Raw genomic sequence first — 14101 nt, forward strand, 5'->3', positions numbered from 1 at the left:
TCCAGGATCTTTTGGAATATAGTTTCAGGAGTAGGATGTTCAGCCTCCCCTTTTAGATGTGAACACAGCAGGCAGAGGGACAATAGGGGGATTATCCACAGAAGTAGTAAGTAGATGACCTTACCGTGAGAATGAGGGAGCGGAGAGGCTAAAAGTGAAAGACTGGGTCCCGGGATCATGATGAGATGGGAGAGTTCACGTGGACGGGAGGGGGGTTTATGTTGTTCAGCATGACTGTGTTCAGAAGGAGGAGGGTGCTGGGGGACCTCCGATGGGTACCTGTCTCAGTGGCTGAGGTACATTGGCAGGGCAGAATGAAAATGGAGTGGGATCTGTGGTGGATAAAATGTAGACTCTCTCGGATCAGTGCTTGGCCGACGAAGGGGATAATGACCTCCTGTTATTTCCAGTGATTGTTTAAACCGATGGTCTTTTCTCCTTGCAGACAACTGGTGGTGCTGGGTAGATGCTGGCTATTTCTGCCAGTTGGTGGAGCTCTATAAAGATGCAGTGGTCTACCTTTTAACCCGGATGAAGACCTCACTGCTGGCTCCTGTGTTTAGCCATTACATCATTGACGCTCTCCGGATTTTGGAAAAGCTACACAAGGTACTTAACTGAAATCAAAGATTGGAAATTTACCTTTTGCCCTGGGAAGTGGTCCCATCCCTGGGACTGGTGACAAGCTTTAAAGACCTTAAAGTGTTTTTAAAAGTTGCAGTCACGTCCATTACAGATCTAGGGTGAGCAGTTCTCCTACCACTTGCCTGTAAACCAACCTAAACTTTGGTAATCTGCTCGCTTTGCAGATATTTTTTATTTATTCTTTAGTTGCTTGGTAGCGAACTTAAACGTTGCTAAAGAACTTTTCGGCTTGCACGTATCAGGGCAAGGACGTAACAGACCAATTTACACAATGTTGATATATACGGTGTATTTATTCTTTCCTAAGATGTGGGCTGGATTAGCCAGCATTTATTGTCCACCTCTAATTGTCCTTCAGAAGGTAACCTTTTTAACCCACTATGGTCCAGAGAGGACATATACCTATATGCACGGCCTTAAACATTCACTCTTTCTCTCTCTCCATAACTGATACACAGTAACAATAATGTGTCCCATCTAGACGTTGCGCTGTAGTGACTCACCCAAACTCCTTCAACACCCTTTGGAAACCCATGACCTCTACCACTTGGAAGGACAAAGATAGCAGATGCATGGGACCACCACCACACTTAAGATCCTCCTCTAAGTCACTCATCATCCTGACTTGGAGCTCTATCACCGTTTCCTCATTTTTTTTTGTGTTAAACAGGAATTCCCTCCATCATGGCACGTGGACTGCCACGGTTCAAAAAGGTACTTCACTGCTGCCTTCTCAAGGGCAATGAGAGATGGGCAAAAATTGCTGGCTGATTGGGTTAGAAATGCAGTCAGATCTCCATTGCACAATTTGAATCTGAAATGCATTTGTTAAAAAGCTTAGTTCCAGGATAAATAGGTAGATCCACCGGTATGTTATCTGCTTGGTTGTCTTATTTCCACCTGAAGAGAAGGGTTAAATTGGTTCCATTTCTTTGTGAGCTTTGTTTGTGACTATAACACCACACACAGCATAAATCTTTGTTTAGTCAATACCTTACACCTAAACCAAGTTTTTGTTTTCCCCTCTTTGTTTCTACACAGGTTAATTTGACTGTGAACCATACTGACTATGAGGCATTCTACATCCACGAACTGAATAACTTAGTCAATATTGAAACAGATTTTCTTTACTGGGCATCTCAACATGCTGGAGTAGTAAGTCCATTGCTTATCATACTTCTAATGTTGCAGGTTTGAGTCTTGAGTTCATTGAGTCTTTACTCATCTCTTCACTTTTGTTCTGTAGCTAAAATTTCTGTTTTGTGTTGCAGAAAATTCAGCCAGCTATCGCAGAAGTAAGTAAACCAAATGTCATTTTCATTTTTAACAGGATGACTGGGATATCTGTGAAAAGAGGTCCTCAGCTCTCAGAACTTGTCCCTTTTTTTTGTAGGCTAAGAATAAATTGCACTTGCGTAGCACCTTGTCTCATCCCCAGAGTGCACCAGCATGCTTTGCAGTCATTGAGTTGCACTTGACTGTTGCTGAGGCCACATGGTACACAGCAAGATCCCAAATTCAGCTCATGAGATGACTGATGAAATCACTGAACATATTTGGTTGAGGAATAAATGTTGGTCAGGGCACTTCAGACAGTCACCTTGTTCTGCTGTGGGTGGTGTCCTGGGCTTATTTGCCTGAGAGGGCAGCTCAGGACTCAGTTTGACGTCCCATCTGATTAAGGTGGCACTTTGGCACTGAGCCCTGAAGAGCCTCCTCATCAACATTGTACTAGTCTCCTTTAAACAATTTTGCCACTCCATCTCTTTTCTTCCCTTTCCAAAATGCCTTGTATTCAGGAATATTTAATCTGTTTTTTAACCTTTTTTTTCACTCCTGCCCCATACTGTCACTATATCATATTCCAAAGGCTATCTGTGCCAGCAGCTCTTCAGTCTTATTTACCAATCTGTTTCTATGTAAGTGTGTCAATCTAATTTAGACTATTTTGCATCCCATCTTGCTTGAACTCACACTAGGAAAGAGGCAGGCATTAGGTATCTCTTTCTCCCAGTCATTTATGCACCTTGGTTCCTTTTGGATGTTCCATTCGAATGTTCCGTTCGAAATTGCAGAGGTGTGACGATGCAGGAGGAGGTCATTCAGCCCATTGTATCTGCACTGACCCTTTCATTGAGCATCATTAACTATTCCAATTTCTGCTTTTTCTCCATAACCTTGCTCATTATTTCTCTCCAATTCTCCCGGAATGCTTAAGTTGAACCTGCCTCCTCCACACCTCCAGGGACTGCATCCCATACCCTAACTACTCATAGCCCCTTTTGTAAATCACTTTCAGTCTATTCTAGTTCCCATTCCCCTGTTTAAACTTTCCCCAGTTTTGTTAGTAGACTGCTCCTCCAGGACTCTGGTTCATAAAATCATGGAGTCCCTACAGTGTAGAAGCAGGGCATTCGGACCATCGAGTCCACACCGAAGAATGTCCCACCCACACCCACCTCCTTAACTTATCCATGCAACCCTGCATTTTCCATGGCTAGCTTACCTAACCTGCACATCATTGGACTGTGGGAGGAAACCCACACAGACACTGGGAGAATGTGCAAACTCTACAGAGACAGTCGCCTGAGGATGGAATTGAACCCAGATCCCTGGTGCAGTGAGGCAGCAGTGCTAACCACTGAGCCACCATATCACCCCTGAGGCACTGTGCCAGCTCTTGGTTGAGCAAGATTTTCTCCTTCTATTACTTTGTGCGTTTTTCTGCTTTGCCCTAAGATTTGCTTCCTGATTGTTTCCAGGTCCCCATTGCTTTCTGCTCCTACCCTTTTGTCTTGAATGCTCAGGCAAAGACAAAGATGTTACAGACAGAAGCTGCGTTACAGATGCAGGTATGTTATATTGGGACTAGTGGTAAAACGTAATTATGTCTCATAGGAAATTGCAGTACACGTTTGCCACAATCTGGGATCTAATCAGTGGCTGCCAATAGCAGTGTGATGGAAATGGTGATTTCATCCTTGGGATGCTGGCATAACAGGATGTGGGCATCACTGACTGGACCGGCATATATTGCCCATGCCTAGATGCCTTTGAGAGGTTGGTGGTGAGACACCTCCATGAACTGCTGCATGTCTAGTGATGTAGGTCCCCACATTATTTTTACGAAAGGAGTTCCGTGACTTTAACCCAACGACAGTGAAGGAACAACATTCAGTTTCCAGTCAGGCCAGCGAGTGATATGGAAGTGGGGGGTGGGGTGTGCAGGTGGTGATGTTTCTGCTGCCCTTGTAGATCAGAGTGGTCATGGATTTGGAAGGTGCTGCCAATGGACAGGAGGGCATTCTTGGAGAAACTCAGGGTTATTGGGCTGGGGAAGTTTACAGAGATAAGTAATGGGCTGGGAAGGATTTGAAGATGAGTAATTTTGGTGTTCAGTACTGGAGTCAATGTAGATGAGTGAGCACAGAGTTGATGGTTGAACAGGACTGGGGTATGAGTGGGGAAATGCAGAGCACAGTTAAAGCGGGAATTCCCAATTGGCTGCAGACAACAGAGTGAACTGTGTGTGATACATAACTGGGTAATATACATGATTTGGAGATGCCGGTGTTGGACTGGGGTGTACAAAGTTAAAAATCACACAACACCAGGTTATAGTCCAACAGGTTTATTTGGAAACACTAGCTTTTGGAGCGCTGCTCCTTCATCAGGTGGTTGTGAAGTACACAATTGTAAGACACAGAATTTATAGCAAAAGTTTACAGTGTGATGTAACTGAAATTATACATTGCAAAAGACCTGGATTGTTTGTGGAGTCTTTCATCTGTTCGAATACCATGATAGTTTCACTACTTTCATGTGTAAATCACAAAACGTTTTTTTTTAAAAGTTGCATTCTCAGATTAACTGTAACAATTGGTGTTAGCTAGACAATATGTTCGCTGGACAATATTATCTAGCTAACACCAACAGTTACAGTTAATCTGAGGATGTGATTTTTTAAAAATAAGTTTTGTGATTTACACATGAAAGAAGTGAAACTATCATGTTATTCAAACAGATGAAAGACTCCACAAACAATCCAGGTCTTTTGCAATGTATAATTTCAGTTACATCACACTCTAAACTCTTGCTATAAATTCTGTGTCTTACAATTGTGTACTCCACAACCACCTGATGAAGGAGCAGCGCTCCAAAAGCTAGTGCTTCCAAATAAGCCAGTTGGACTATAACCTGGTGTTGTGTGATTTTTAACAGGGTAATATACAGTTGTGGGACTTACAGAAGTGTCAAGATTTTAATGAAAAGAGATTTTTTTTCAAATGGTGATGCTGCTCTGTGGTCCTGTTAAACAGATAGCGGTGAACAGGACAAGCCTGGAGAACATCTTTATGCTTCTCACCCTGGGCCCTTTCCTGACCAGCAGCCCCTTCCTGGTTTTGCATGTTCAGCGGAGTAATCTGGTCAGTGATGCCTTGAGGGAGCTCAGCATTCATTCAGATGTTGACTTGAAAAAACCCTTGAAGGTAAGAGGATCAGGACTGTTAAATCTGGCAGCTAGACTCAGCTTGTTGAATATTAAATTATAATTGAATAATCTGGGTACAGGCAGTATGCCCCCTTCAAGTCCAGGTGCTGGACTTGATCAATGGCCCCTAATGACAGAACATTGTAGCTTCAGCTCCGTCTAGGTCACAATCCCTTATGACCTGGACTGAGATTGGCTCAGTTACAATATCTCACCAATTCATGTTATAGCAAGGTGGACATGCAAAAGAGCAATTAGAATCCGACTCCCTTCACTCAGTACAGCTCATCTTTGAATTGATAAATAACAAAAAAACACCAAATTCCTGAATTTAAAGACTACTTTATTTAGGATTGTGGTCTAAAAAATGGGAAGAAAATACTGCTTCGTGCCAAGAAAACTGTGGAAAGTGATGTTGCAGTTGTAAAATGAAGTTACATGGAACCTGTAGATATAGCACACAAAGTTGTCTTATTCAAGTAGTGGGGAGGGGAATGCCAGAAACAGCGTGTGTATGTGTGTGCATGTGTAAATTTGTGTATGAGTATGTGGTGTGTGTGTTTTGTGTGTCTGTGTGATGTTTGGGTCTGGTGTATGTTTGTGTATGTCACTTACATGATGGTTCCATATGTGGACAATAGGGGCAAAAGCATCTAGTTGGCAAAGATCATCTCAATCTCTCTCGCTCATGCTGTCTTTCTCTTTTTCTGTCTCTGTCGTGGGCTCTCACTCTCTGTCGCACTCCCCCTCCCCCGGTAGAAATAGCAGAGAATCCCCCAACAGCTGTTCCCACTCAGCATTTCCCTATAATCCACACTTTCTGCAAGTTTCATGTTGAAAGGAAAAGGTGAAAAGAAATTTCTCTCTCCACAGCCACTGCCAACACCTGCTGAGTTTCTCCAGCACCATGTTTGTTTCAGATTTCCAACATCTGCAGCATTATAATTTTTTTCCCTGTCTGCCTGTATTCTGTTTCTTTCTGTTCAAAGATGATCACAGCTGATGCATTTTTCAGTTGCCCAGAAGAGCTAACCAATCATTTATTGTTTCTTATTTGGGGTTTGTGTAACAGCCTTCCTGCTTGCCTTTTCACCAAACCTGTGAGGAGAGAGTACACATTTTTTTTGTTTATTCTTTTGTTTATTTTGTTTTTCTTGTTATATTCTTTGTTAAAGATCATTTCTGTCTCCGAGCCCGTTGTGGGATCAGGATTGGTATGGAAACTGAGCTTGATCTGATTTCGCTGACTTGTTCCTGGTACAGGTGGTGTTCCTGGGTGAGGAGGCTGTGGACGATGGAGGTGTGACAAAGGAATTCTTCCTGCTGTTGCTAAAGGAGCTGTTGGATCCTAAATACGGGATGTTCACATACTACGAGCAGTCTAGGCTTTTGTGGTTTTCAGAAAAAGTGAGTGACCCTTTCGCTGCTTATGCCAATCCCGACCAGCCCATTGTTATCCTCCTATAATCTCAAGTAGTTCGTGCTGAGAGTGTGGGATCACGATTAAGGAAGAATTTACCCACGAGCATCAACAGCATTGCCAAAGGCTCCAAACTTCAGGATATTTATATTCAAATATAAAAGTTAAGGGATTTCTTTGAAACCATGTAAATGTGCCTTAAACCCATTGCCTGCTAGAATTCCCATTGTACCATGGAGATGTGTTCCCATTCTGTTTAAAAATTCTGGTATAGTATCGATAATTTTGTAGCATTAGCTCACACTTTCTCAGAACTGAGTTGTGTGTATTCCAGGCTATTTCATGTAGGGTCCTTATTGCCAGCAGAGAGGAAATTTTCACACCACACGTTGATTGAATTGAGATCGTTCAACATTTAATCAGTAACAAATCTAAAAGATTTTACAAAAAACTTACTAATGCACTTCATTCCTTACAATTCTTGCAAAGTGAGATATAGGGAGAAGCTGAATAGGCTGGGGCTAGTTTCCCTGGAGCATCAGAGGCTGAGGGGTGACGTTAAAGAGGTTTATAAAATCACGAGTGGCATGGATAGGGTAAATAGGCAAAGTCTTTTACCTGGGGTGGGGGGAGTCCAGAACTAGAGGGCGTAGGTTTAGGGTGAGAGGGAAAAAATTTAAAAGGGATCTAAGGGGCAACTTTTTCACACAGAAGGTGGTATGTGTACGAACTGAACTCCCAGATGAATTTGTGGAGGCTGGTACTATAACAACATTCAAAAGACAAAGGAAGAGTGTGAATAGGAAGGGTTCGGAGGGATATGAGCCAAGTGCTGGCAAATGGGACTAGATTAATTTAGGGTTTCTGGTTGGCATGGACGAGTTGGACTGAAGGGTCTGTTTCTGTGCTGTACGTCTCTATGACAATTTCAAATGAGATTTCAGCATCTCTCTTGCCCTTCTGATTCTAATCAATGTTGCAACAAGAGTAGGCCATTCCTCCCTGTTCTGCCACTTGGTGACCACATGGCTGATCTGTATCTTAATTCCATCTATTCATTGTAACCCTTGATGCCTACGCCTGACAGGAATCTATCAAACGTAGTTTGACTCCTCCTCCTCCACAGTATTTGGGGTGAGAGATACAGATGTTCCATGTGGAACCTTATCAAAGGCTTTATTTCAGTAAAGCTTTTGATAATGTTCCACATGGTAGGCTGTTGGAGAAAATGCAGAGGCATGGGACTGAGGGTGATTTAGCAGTTTGGATTAGAAACTGGCTTTCTGAAAGAAGGCAGCGAGTGGTGGTTGATGAAAAATATTCAGCCTGGAGTCCGGTTACTAGTGGTGTGCCACAAGGATCTGTTTTTGGGGCCACTGCTGTTTGTCATTTTTATAAATGACTTAGACGCAGGCACAGGTGGATGGGTTAGTAAGTTTGCAGATGACACTAAAGTTGGTGGAGCAGTGGACAGTGTGGAAGAATGTTACAGGTTGCAGGGGGACTTGGATAAACTGCAGAATTGGGCTGAGAGATGGCAGATGGAGTTCAGTGCAGCTAAATGTGAGGTGATTCACTTTGGGAAGAATAAAAGGAAGGCAGAATACTGGGTCAGTGGAATGTGCAGAGGGACCTTGGTGACCATGTACATAGATCCCTGAAAGTTGCCACCCAGGTTGATAGTGCTGTTAAGAAGGCTCACGGTGTATTAGGTTTCATTGTGGCTCGGAACTCAATCCCTCTATCAATGTAATGCTGCAACTATACAAAATGCTGGTGCGGCCACACTTGTAATATTGTACACAGTACTGGTCGCCCCATTACAGGAAGGATGTGGAAGCATTGGGAAAGGTGCAGAGGAGATTTACCAGGATGTTGCCTGGTCTGGAGGGAAGTTATTATGAGGAAAGGGTCTGTTCTCATTGGAAAGAAGAAGGCTAAGAGGGGATTTAATAGACATACAAGATGATCAGAGGATTAGATAGGGTAGACAGTCAACTTGTACAAGGGAGCATAACTACAAATTGAGGGGTGATAGATCAGAGGCAGGTTCTTTACTCAGAGAGTGGTAAGGGCGGGGAATGCCCTGCCTGCCAATGTAGTTAAATCAGCCACATTAGGGAGATTTAAACAATCCTTGGATAAGCACATGGATGATGATGATGGGATAGTGTAGGGGGATGAGCTGAGAATAGTTCACAGGTCGGTGTAACATCGAGGGACGAAGGGCCTGCTTTGCGCTGTATTGTTCTATGTTCTATGTCACCTGCAGACCCTCACGGAAGCCAATGTGATAAATTTAATCAGTTTTGATGGAAGCCATGCTTTTTAGTTAGATCTTTCAGTAGGGCCAATGATTTGATTTGCTGTTTTATTAATAGGCATTCAGTTCCACACGTACCTGTGTCCTCAAAGCCAGCGAAGGAAGATGGTGTTGGCAGAGCCTGTTGGTGGAGTTGTACTTTGGGTCACAACTTGTATGACGCAGGAGCGGGGGAGCAGTGTCATTGACCTGAAACATAAACTGTTTCTATCCACAGAGGCTTCCTGATCTGCTGTGTGTTTCTGACCTTTTCTGTACTGTTTTTGTTTCTTATTTCTTGAATTGCCCCGAGTACAAATTGGGTCATACAGCACAGTTCATACTCTGTGAATGGGGTAGTGTCCGGTGTTCATGGTGTGAGAGCGTGAGTGAATTGCTAAGATCCAGTGTCAGGGATATGATGCTTTTTATCCCGGCGTGGGTGATGTGGGTGCCCCTGTTGAGGTCAGTATTTGTTGCCCATCCATTTCCCAGGGTAGGGAACAGTCAACTATGTGTAGGTACATTTGGCAGATTTCCTTCTCTAAAGGATATTAGGAAATCCGATGGGATTTTTCAAACAATCGATGATGATTTTATGACTAACTTGCCGTTTCTAAGTTAAATCCCACGCGGTGAGACTTGTGCCCATGCTCCCACATGGATTTCCAAATGATTACTCCAGTGACATTACCATAGTCTCCCATTAAGTTAACATGTGTATTAGTTTGTGGGAAGGCATTTCTCTAACTGTGCTGCGCATGCCTTTGTCCCTGGTCTTTAGATTAGATTACTTACAGTGTGGAAACAGGCCCTTCGGCCCAACAAGTCCACCCGACCCGCCGAAGGGCAACCCACCCAGACCCATTCCCCTACATTTACCCCTTCACCTAACACTACAAGCAATTTAGCATGGCCAATTCACCTAACCTGCACATTTTTGTACTGTGGGAGGAAACCCACGCAGACACGGGGAGAATGTGCAAACTCCACACACAGTCGCCTGAGGTGGGAATTGAACCCGGGTCTCTGGCGCAGTGAGGCAGCAGTGCTAACCACTGTGCCACCGTGCTGTCTTATGTGTCATAGGTGAATTTGTGGGGTGTTTGACCTAAATCTGTTTCTCTGTCAAACCCCCAGACGTTTGTGGAGTTGAACTGGTTCCACCTGATTGGGATCCTGTGTGGCCTGGCCATCTATAACTTCACCGTGGTGGACTTGCACTTCCCCCTTGTGCTGTACAAAAAGTTGCTGAGCGTGAAACCCACTCTGGAGGACCTGAAAGAACTTTCTCCCACTGAGGGCAGGTGAGTATCTGAATTGATAGGATATTTTAAAAGAATAACTTCTTCAGGAGGAGATAGTGAGATACTAGATCAGAGTCATAGAGACATACAGCACAGAAACAGACCCTTCGGTCCAACTCGTCCATGCCAACCAGAAATCCTAACCTGATCTTGTCCCATTTGCCAGCACTTGGCCCATATCCCTCTAAACCCTTCCTGTTCGTATACCCATTCAAATGCCTTTTAAATGCTGTAATTGTACCAGCCTCCTCCACTTCCTCTGGCAGCTCATTCCACACACGCACCAGCCTCTGTGTGAAAAAGATGCCCCTTACGTGTCTTTTATATCTTCCCCTCTCATCCTAAACCTATGCCCTCTAGTTCTGGCTTCCCCCATTACAGTGAAAAAACCTTGTCTATTTATCCTATCCATGCCCTTCCTGATTTTATAAACCGCTATAAAGTCACCCCTCAGCCTCCGATGCTCCACATTGGCATATAGGTATACCCCCAGTGAATCACGATGATGATGATGCCTGGTACAGAGGGATTGTCTTATAAGACATAATATGAAGAAGCAGAATTAGGCCATTTGGCCCATCAAACCTGCCCCGCCATTTGATCATGTCTAATACGTTTTTCAACTGCATTCTCCTGTCTGCTCTCCATAATCCTTGATTCCCTTGTTAATCAAGGACCTATCTATCTCTGTCTTAAAGACACTCAATGAGTTGGCCTCTGTGGTAATGAGTTTCACAGACTCGCCACATCTTTGTCTGAAGAAATTCCTCCACATCTCGGTTCTAAAAGGTCGTGCCTTCTCTCTGAGACTCTGTCCTTGGGTCCTCGTCTCTCACACCAGTAGAAACATCTTCTCTACATCCACTCTATTCAGACCCTCTTAGTATTCTGTAAGTTTCAATGAGAATCCCTCTTCATCCTTCTAAATTCTATTGAGTACAGACCAAGAGCTCCTCATATGACAAGCCCTTCAACGCCAGGATCACTCTTCTAAACTTCCTCTTGAACCCTTCCAACATCAATACATCCTTCCTTAGATGTGGTCTAATCAGAGCCTTATACAGCCTCAGCAGTCCATCCCTGCACTTGTATCCTTGACCTCTCGAAACAATTGCTAACATTCCATTTGCCTTCCTATCTGCCGACTGAACTTGCAGGGTAGCCTTAAGAGAATCCTGAACGAGGACTCCCAAGTTTGCTTTGTGCTACGGATTTCCAAAGCATTTCTCCATTTAGAAAGCCGACTCCTGAGCAAAGCCTAAACAGGTTAGGACTCTTGGAGTTTAGAAGAGTGCAAATGTGATCTCATCGAAACATAAAGCATTCTTAAGGTGCTTGACAGGGTAAATGCTGACAGGATAGTCTCCCCTATTGGGAGGTTCTAAGGCTAGAGGGCAGTCTCGAGACAAACGGGCACCAATTTAAGACTGAGTTGAGGAGGGATTTCTCCTTCAGAAGGCTGTGAGGTTTTGGAACTTGTTGTCACAGAGAGCTGTGGAGGCAGAGTCCTTGGGTATAGCTAAGGCTGAGAGAGAGATTCTTGATCAGTCGGGGAATCAGGGGTTATGGGGAAAGGGCAGGAAAGTGGATATAAGGAATGCTGGATCAGCCCATATCCTATTGAATTACTGAGCAGACTTGAGGGGCCATCAGGGCGGCATGGTGGCTCAGTGGTTGCCTTACTGCACCAGGAACCCGGGTTCGATTCCCGCCTTGGGCGACCGTCTGCGTGGAGCCCGCACACCCTCCCCATGTCTGCGCGGGTCTCCTCCGGGTACTCCACTTTCTCCCACAATCCAAAGATGTGCAGGTCAGGGGTGAATCGGCCATGCTCAATTGCCCATAGTGTTAGGTGCATTAGTCAGGGGTAAATGTAGGGTAGGAGAATGGGTCTGGGTGCACCACCCCCCAGAGGGTCGGTGTGGACCTGTTGGGCCAAATGGCCCGTTTCCACATTGTAGATAATTGAAACATCTAAACATACGGCCTATTTCTGACAGTTATGGTCTTATCTTTACATCTGGCCTTATAATGGAACCCAATGTCATTAATGAAGCAATTGAAGATGGTTGGGCCTAGGACACTTCCCTACGGTACTCCTTCAGAGATATCTTGGTGCTGCGAAGATCTCCAAAAATTACAACTATCTTCCTCATCTTAGGTGTCATGGCAATTGATCAGAACTCCAAATGATTTGCAGACATATTGAACTTTTAAGCATTACATAGTGCTTCAAAACAAAAGAGCAGTGTGGAAAAGTCAGTGTGGGTTACACTGAGTTCCAAGAAATCTCACACTTGAAGTGTCAAAGGAACTTCAGACACCAATACATCAAAGGGAGAGCTGTCATTGAAATCCTGCACTGGTCTCTCGTGACCACAGAGATAATAAAAAAATGTCAATCGGTCAATTTAACTGTATTCAAAAACAGAAATTGCTGGAGGAACTCAGCAGGTCTGGCAGCATCCGTGGGAAGAAAGCAGAGTTAATGTTTTGCATCTGGTGACTGTCAATCAGAACTGTTAGTAACTGGGAGGAAGGGAGGTAATGGCCAAGTAGTATTATCACTGCGCTGTTAATGGCCCCGTCGACCATGATAGTGGGGAATCCTCCATGGACGGAAAAGTTGGTCATGTTGAATATGTCCCCCCCCACCCCCACCATGGAAGGTGACATCAGACCAGGTGTGACAGAGAAACTGGGAATGGAATAGAGTCTTTACAGGAAGCAGGGCGTGAGGATGTATAGTCAAGGGAACTGTGGAAGTCAATGGGTTTGCAGTGGATATCGGTGACCAGCCTATCCCCAGAAATGGAAACAATGCCGAGGAAGGGAAGGGAGGAGTCCGAGATGGACCAGGTGAAGGTGAGAGCAGGTTAGAAATCGGAAACAAAAGTTAAAAATGTTTCCAATCCCAGACGAGAGGCGGAAGATGTAATCGATGTACCAGAGCAAAAATTGTGGGTGGGTCCCAAGCGAGAATGTTCTGCATGCTCCACAAAGAGACAGGCATAACTGTGGCCCACGTGGCAGCTGGGGCCCATGAGCTTGGCCAGGCGGAGAAGTATACTGGGGGATGGGGAAGGTTCAGACCTCCTTTTCAAGATGTGGAGAGCTCTGAGACCATCCTGATGGGGGATGGACATGTAAAGGGAGTACACACCCATGGTGAAGTGGAGGCAGCTGGAGTCCATGAATTGACTGTATTACAGGCCTTAGAGAACATTAGATCTCGGCCTAGTACCTGAGGATAGTAAAGAAGCTGACTGAATATCCGTCAATAGTGGGATCATTGCAAACTCTTTACCCCTTCCACTTGGGTGGGGTTGTTTGACAGCATGAGAGTTTGGGATTGAGTGCAGGGTTTATGTCAATTATATCGATATAAACTACTTTGGACTTTTTTTTGTTAAAGAGAAGGCTGAGATAAGTTTTGATAGAGGTAATAATCATTTAAGGAAGGGTCTGGACAAAATAAATGAGGGGGAGACTTTTTTCCATTTCTGAAAGACTGAAAATGAGAAGGCACAGATTTAAAATCATTGTTTTAAAAAAAACCAGAGTTGACAGGGTATTTTTTCTCTCTGCCAATTGAGTAGTTCAGGTCTGGTGCGCACTGCCTCCTGAGTGTGATTGAGATGTCTTCAGTGAAGACATTCAATGGAGAATTGGACTATTAATTTCAAAGGAAATGTGTGGAACTACAGGGAGAAGGCTGGAGAATGATATGCCTTAAGGGGTTCATTTAGAGAGCTGGATCAGACGTGATGGGCCAAATATCCTCTTCTGGCACTGTAACAATTCCGTGATTACTTAAATTGCCTGACTGGGACATTTTGCTTCTTTTAAGGAGCCTGCAGGATTTGCTGGATTACCCCGATGACAATGTTGAAGAAACGTTCTGCCTCAATTTTGCGGTAAGGGCCATTCTGCTT

The 14101-nt window shown here is 44.2% G+C and overlaps 1 protein-coding gene across 1 annotated transcript in view; it reads left to right on the top strand.

Annotated features, from left to right (window-relative positions):
* LOC122539262 (probable E3 ubiquitin-protein ligase HERC3) overlaps positions 1-14101 on the top strand; it is an 81446-nt gene that overhangs the window by 63851 nt on the left and 3494 nt on the right. Inside the window, exons 14-21 of the mRNA XM_043673963.1 lie at positions 446-609; positions 1687-1800; positions 1917-1940; positions 3408-3497; positions 4965-5135; positions 6401-6544; positions 10000-10166; positions 14017-14089. Coding sequence (XP_043529898.1) covers positions 446-609; positions 1687-1800; positions 1917-1940; positions 3408-3497; positions 4965-5135; positions 6401-6544; positions 10000-10166; positions 14017-14089 — 947 coding nt within the window. The remainder of the gene's footprint in view (positions 1-445; positions 610-1686; positions 1801-1916; positions 1941-3407; positions 3498-4964; positions 5136-6400; positions 6545-9999; positions 10167-14016; positions 14090-14101) is intronic.

This window comes from Chiloscyllium plagiosum, chromosome 32 (genome assembly GCF_004010195.1).
Source record: "Chiloscyllium plagiosum isolate BGI_BamShark_2017 chromosome 32, ASM401019v2, whole genome shotgun sequence".
Classification (NCBI taxonomy): domain Eukaryota; kingdom Metazoa; phylum Chordata; class Chondrichthyes; order Orectolobiformes; family Hemiscylliidae; genus Chiloscyllium; species Chiloscyllium plagiosum.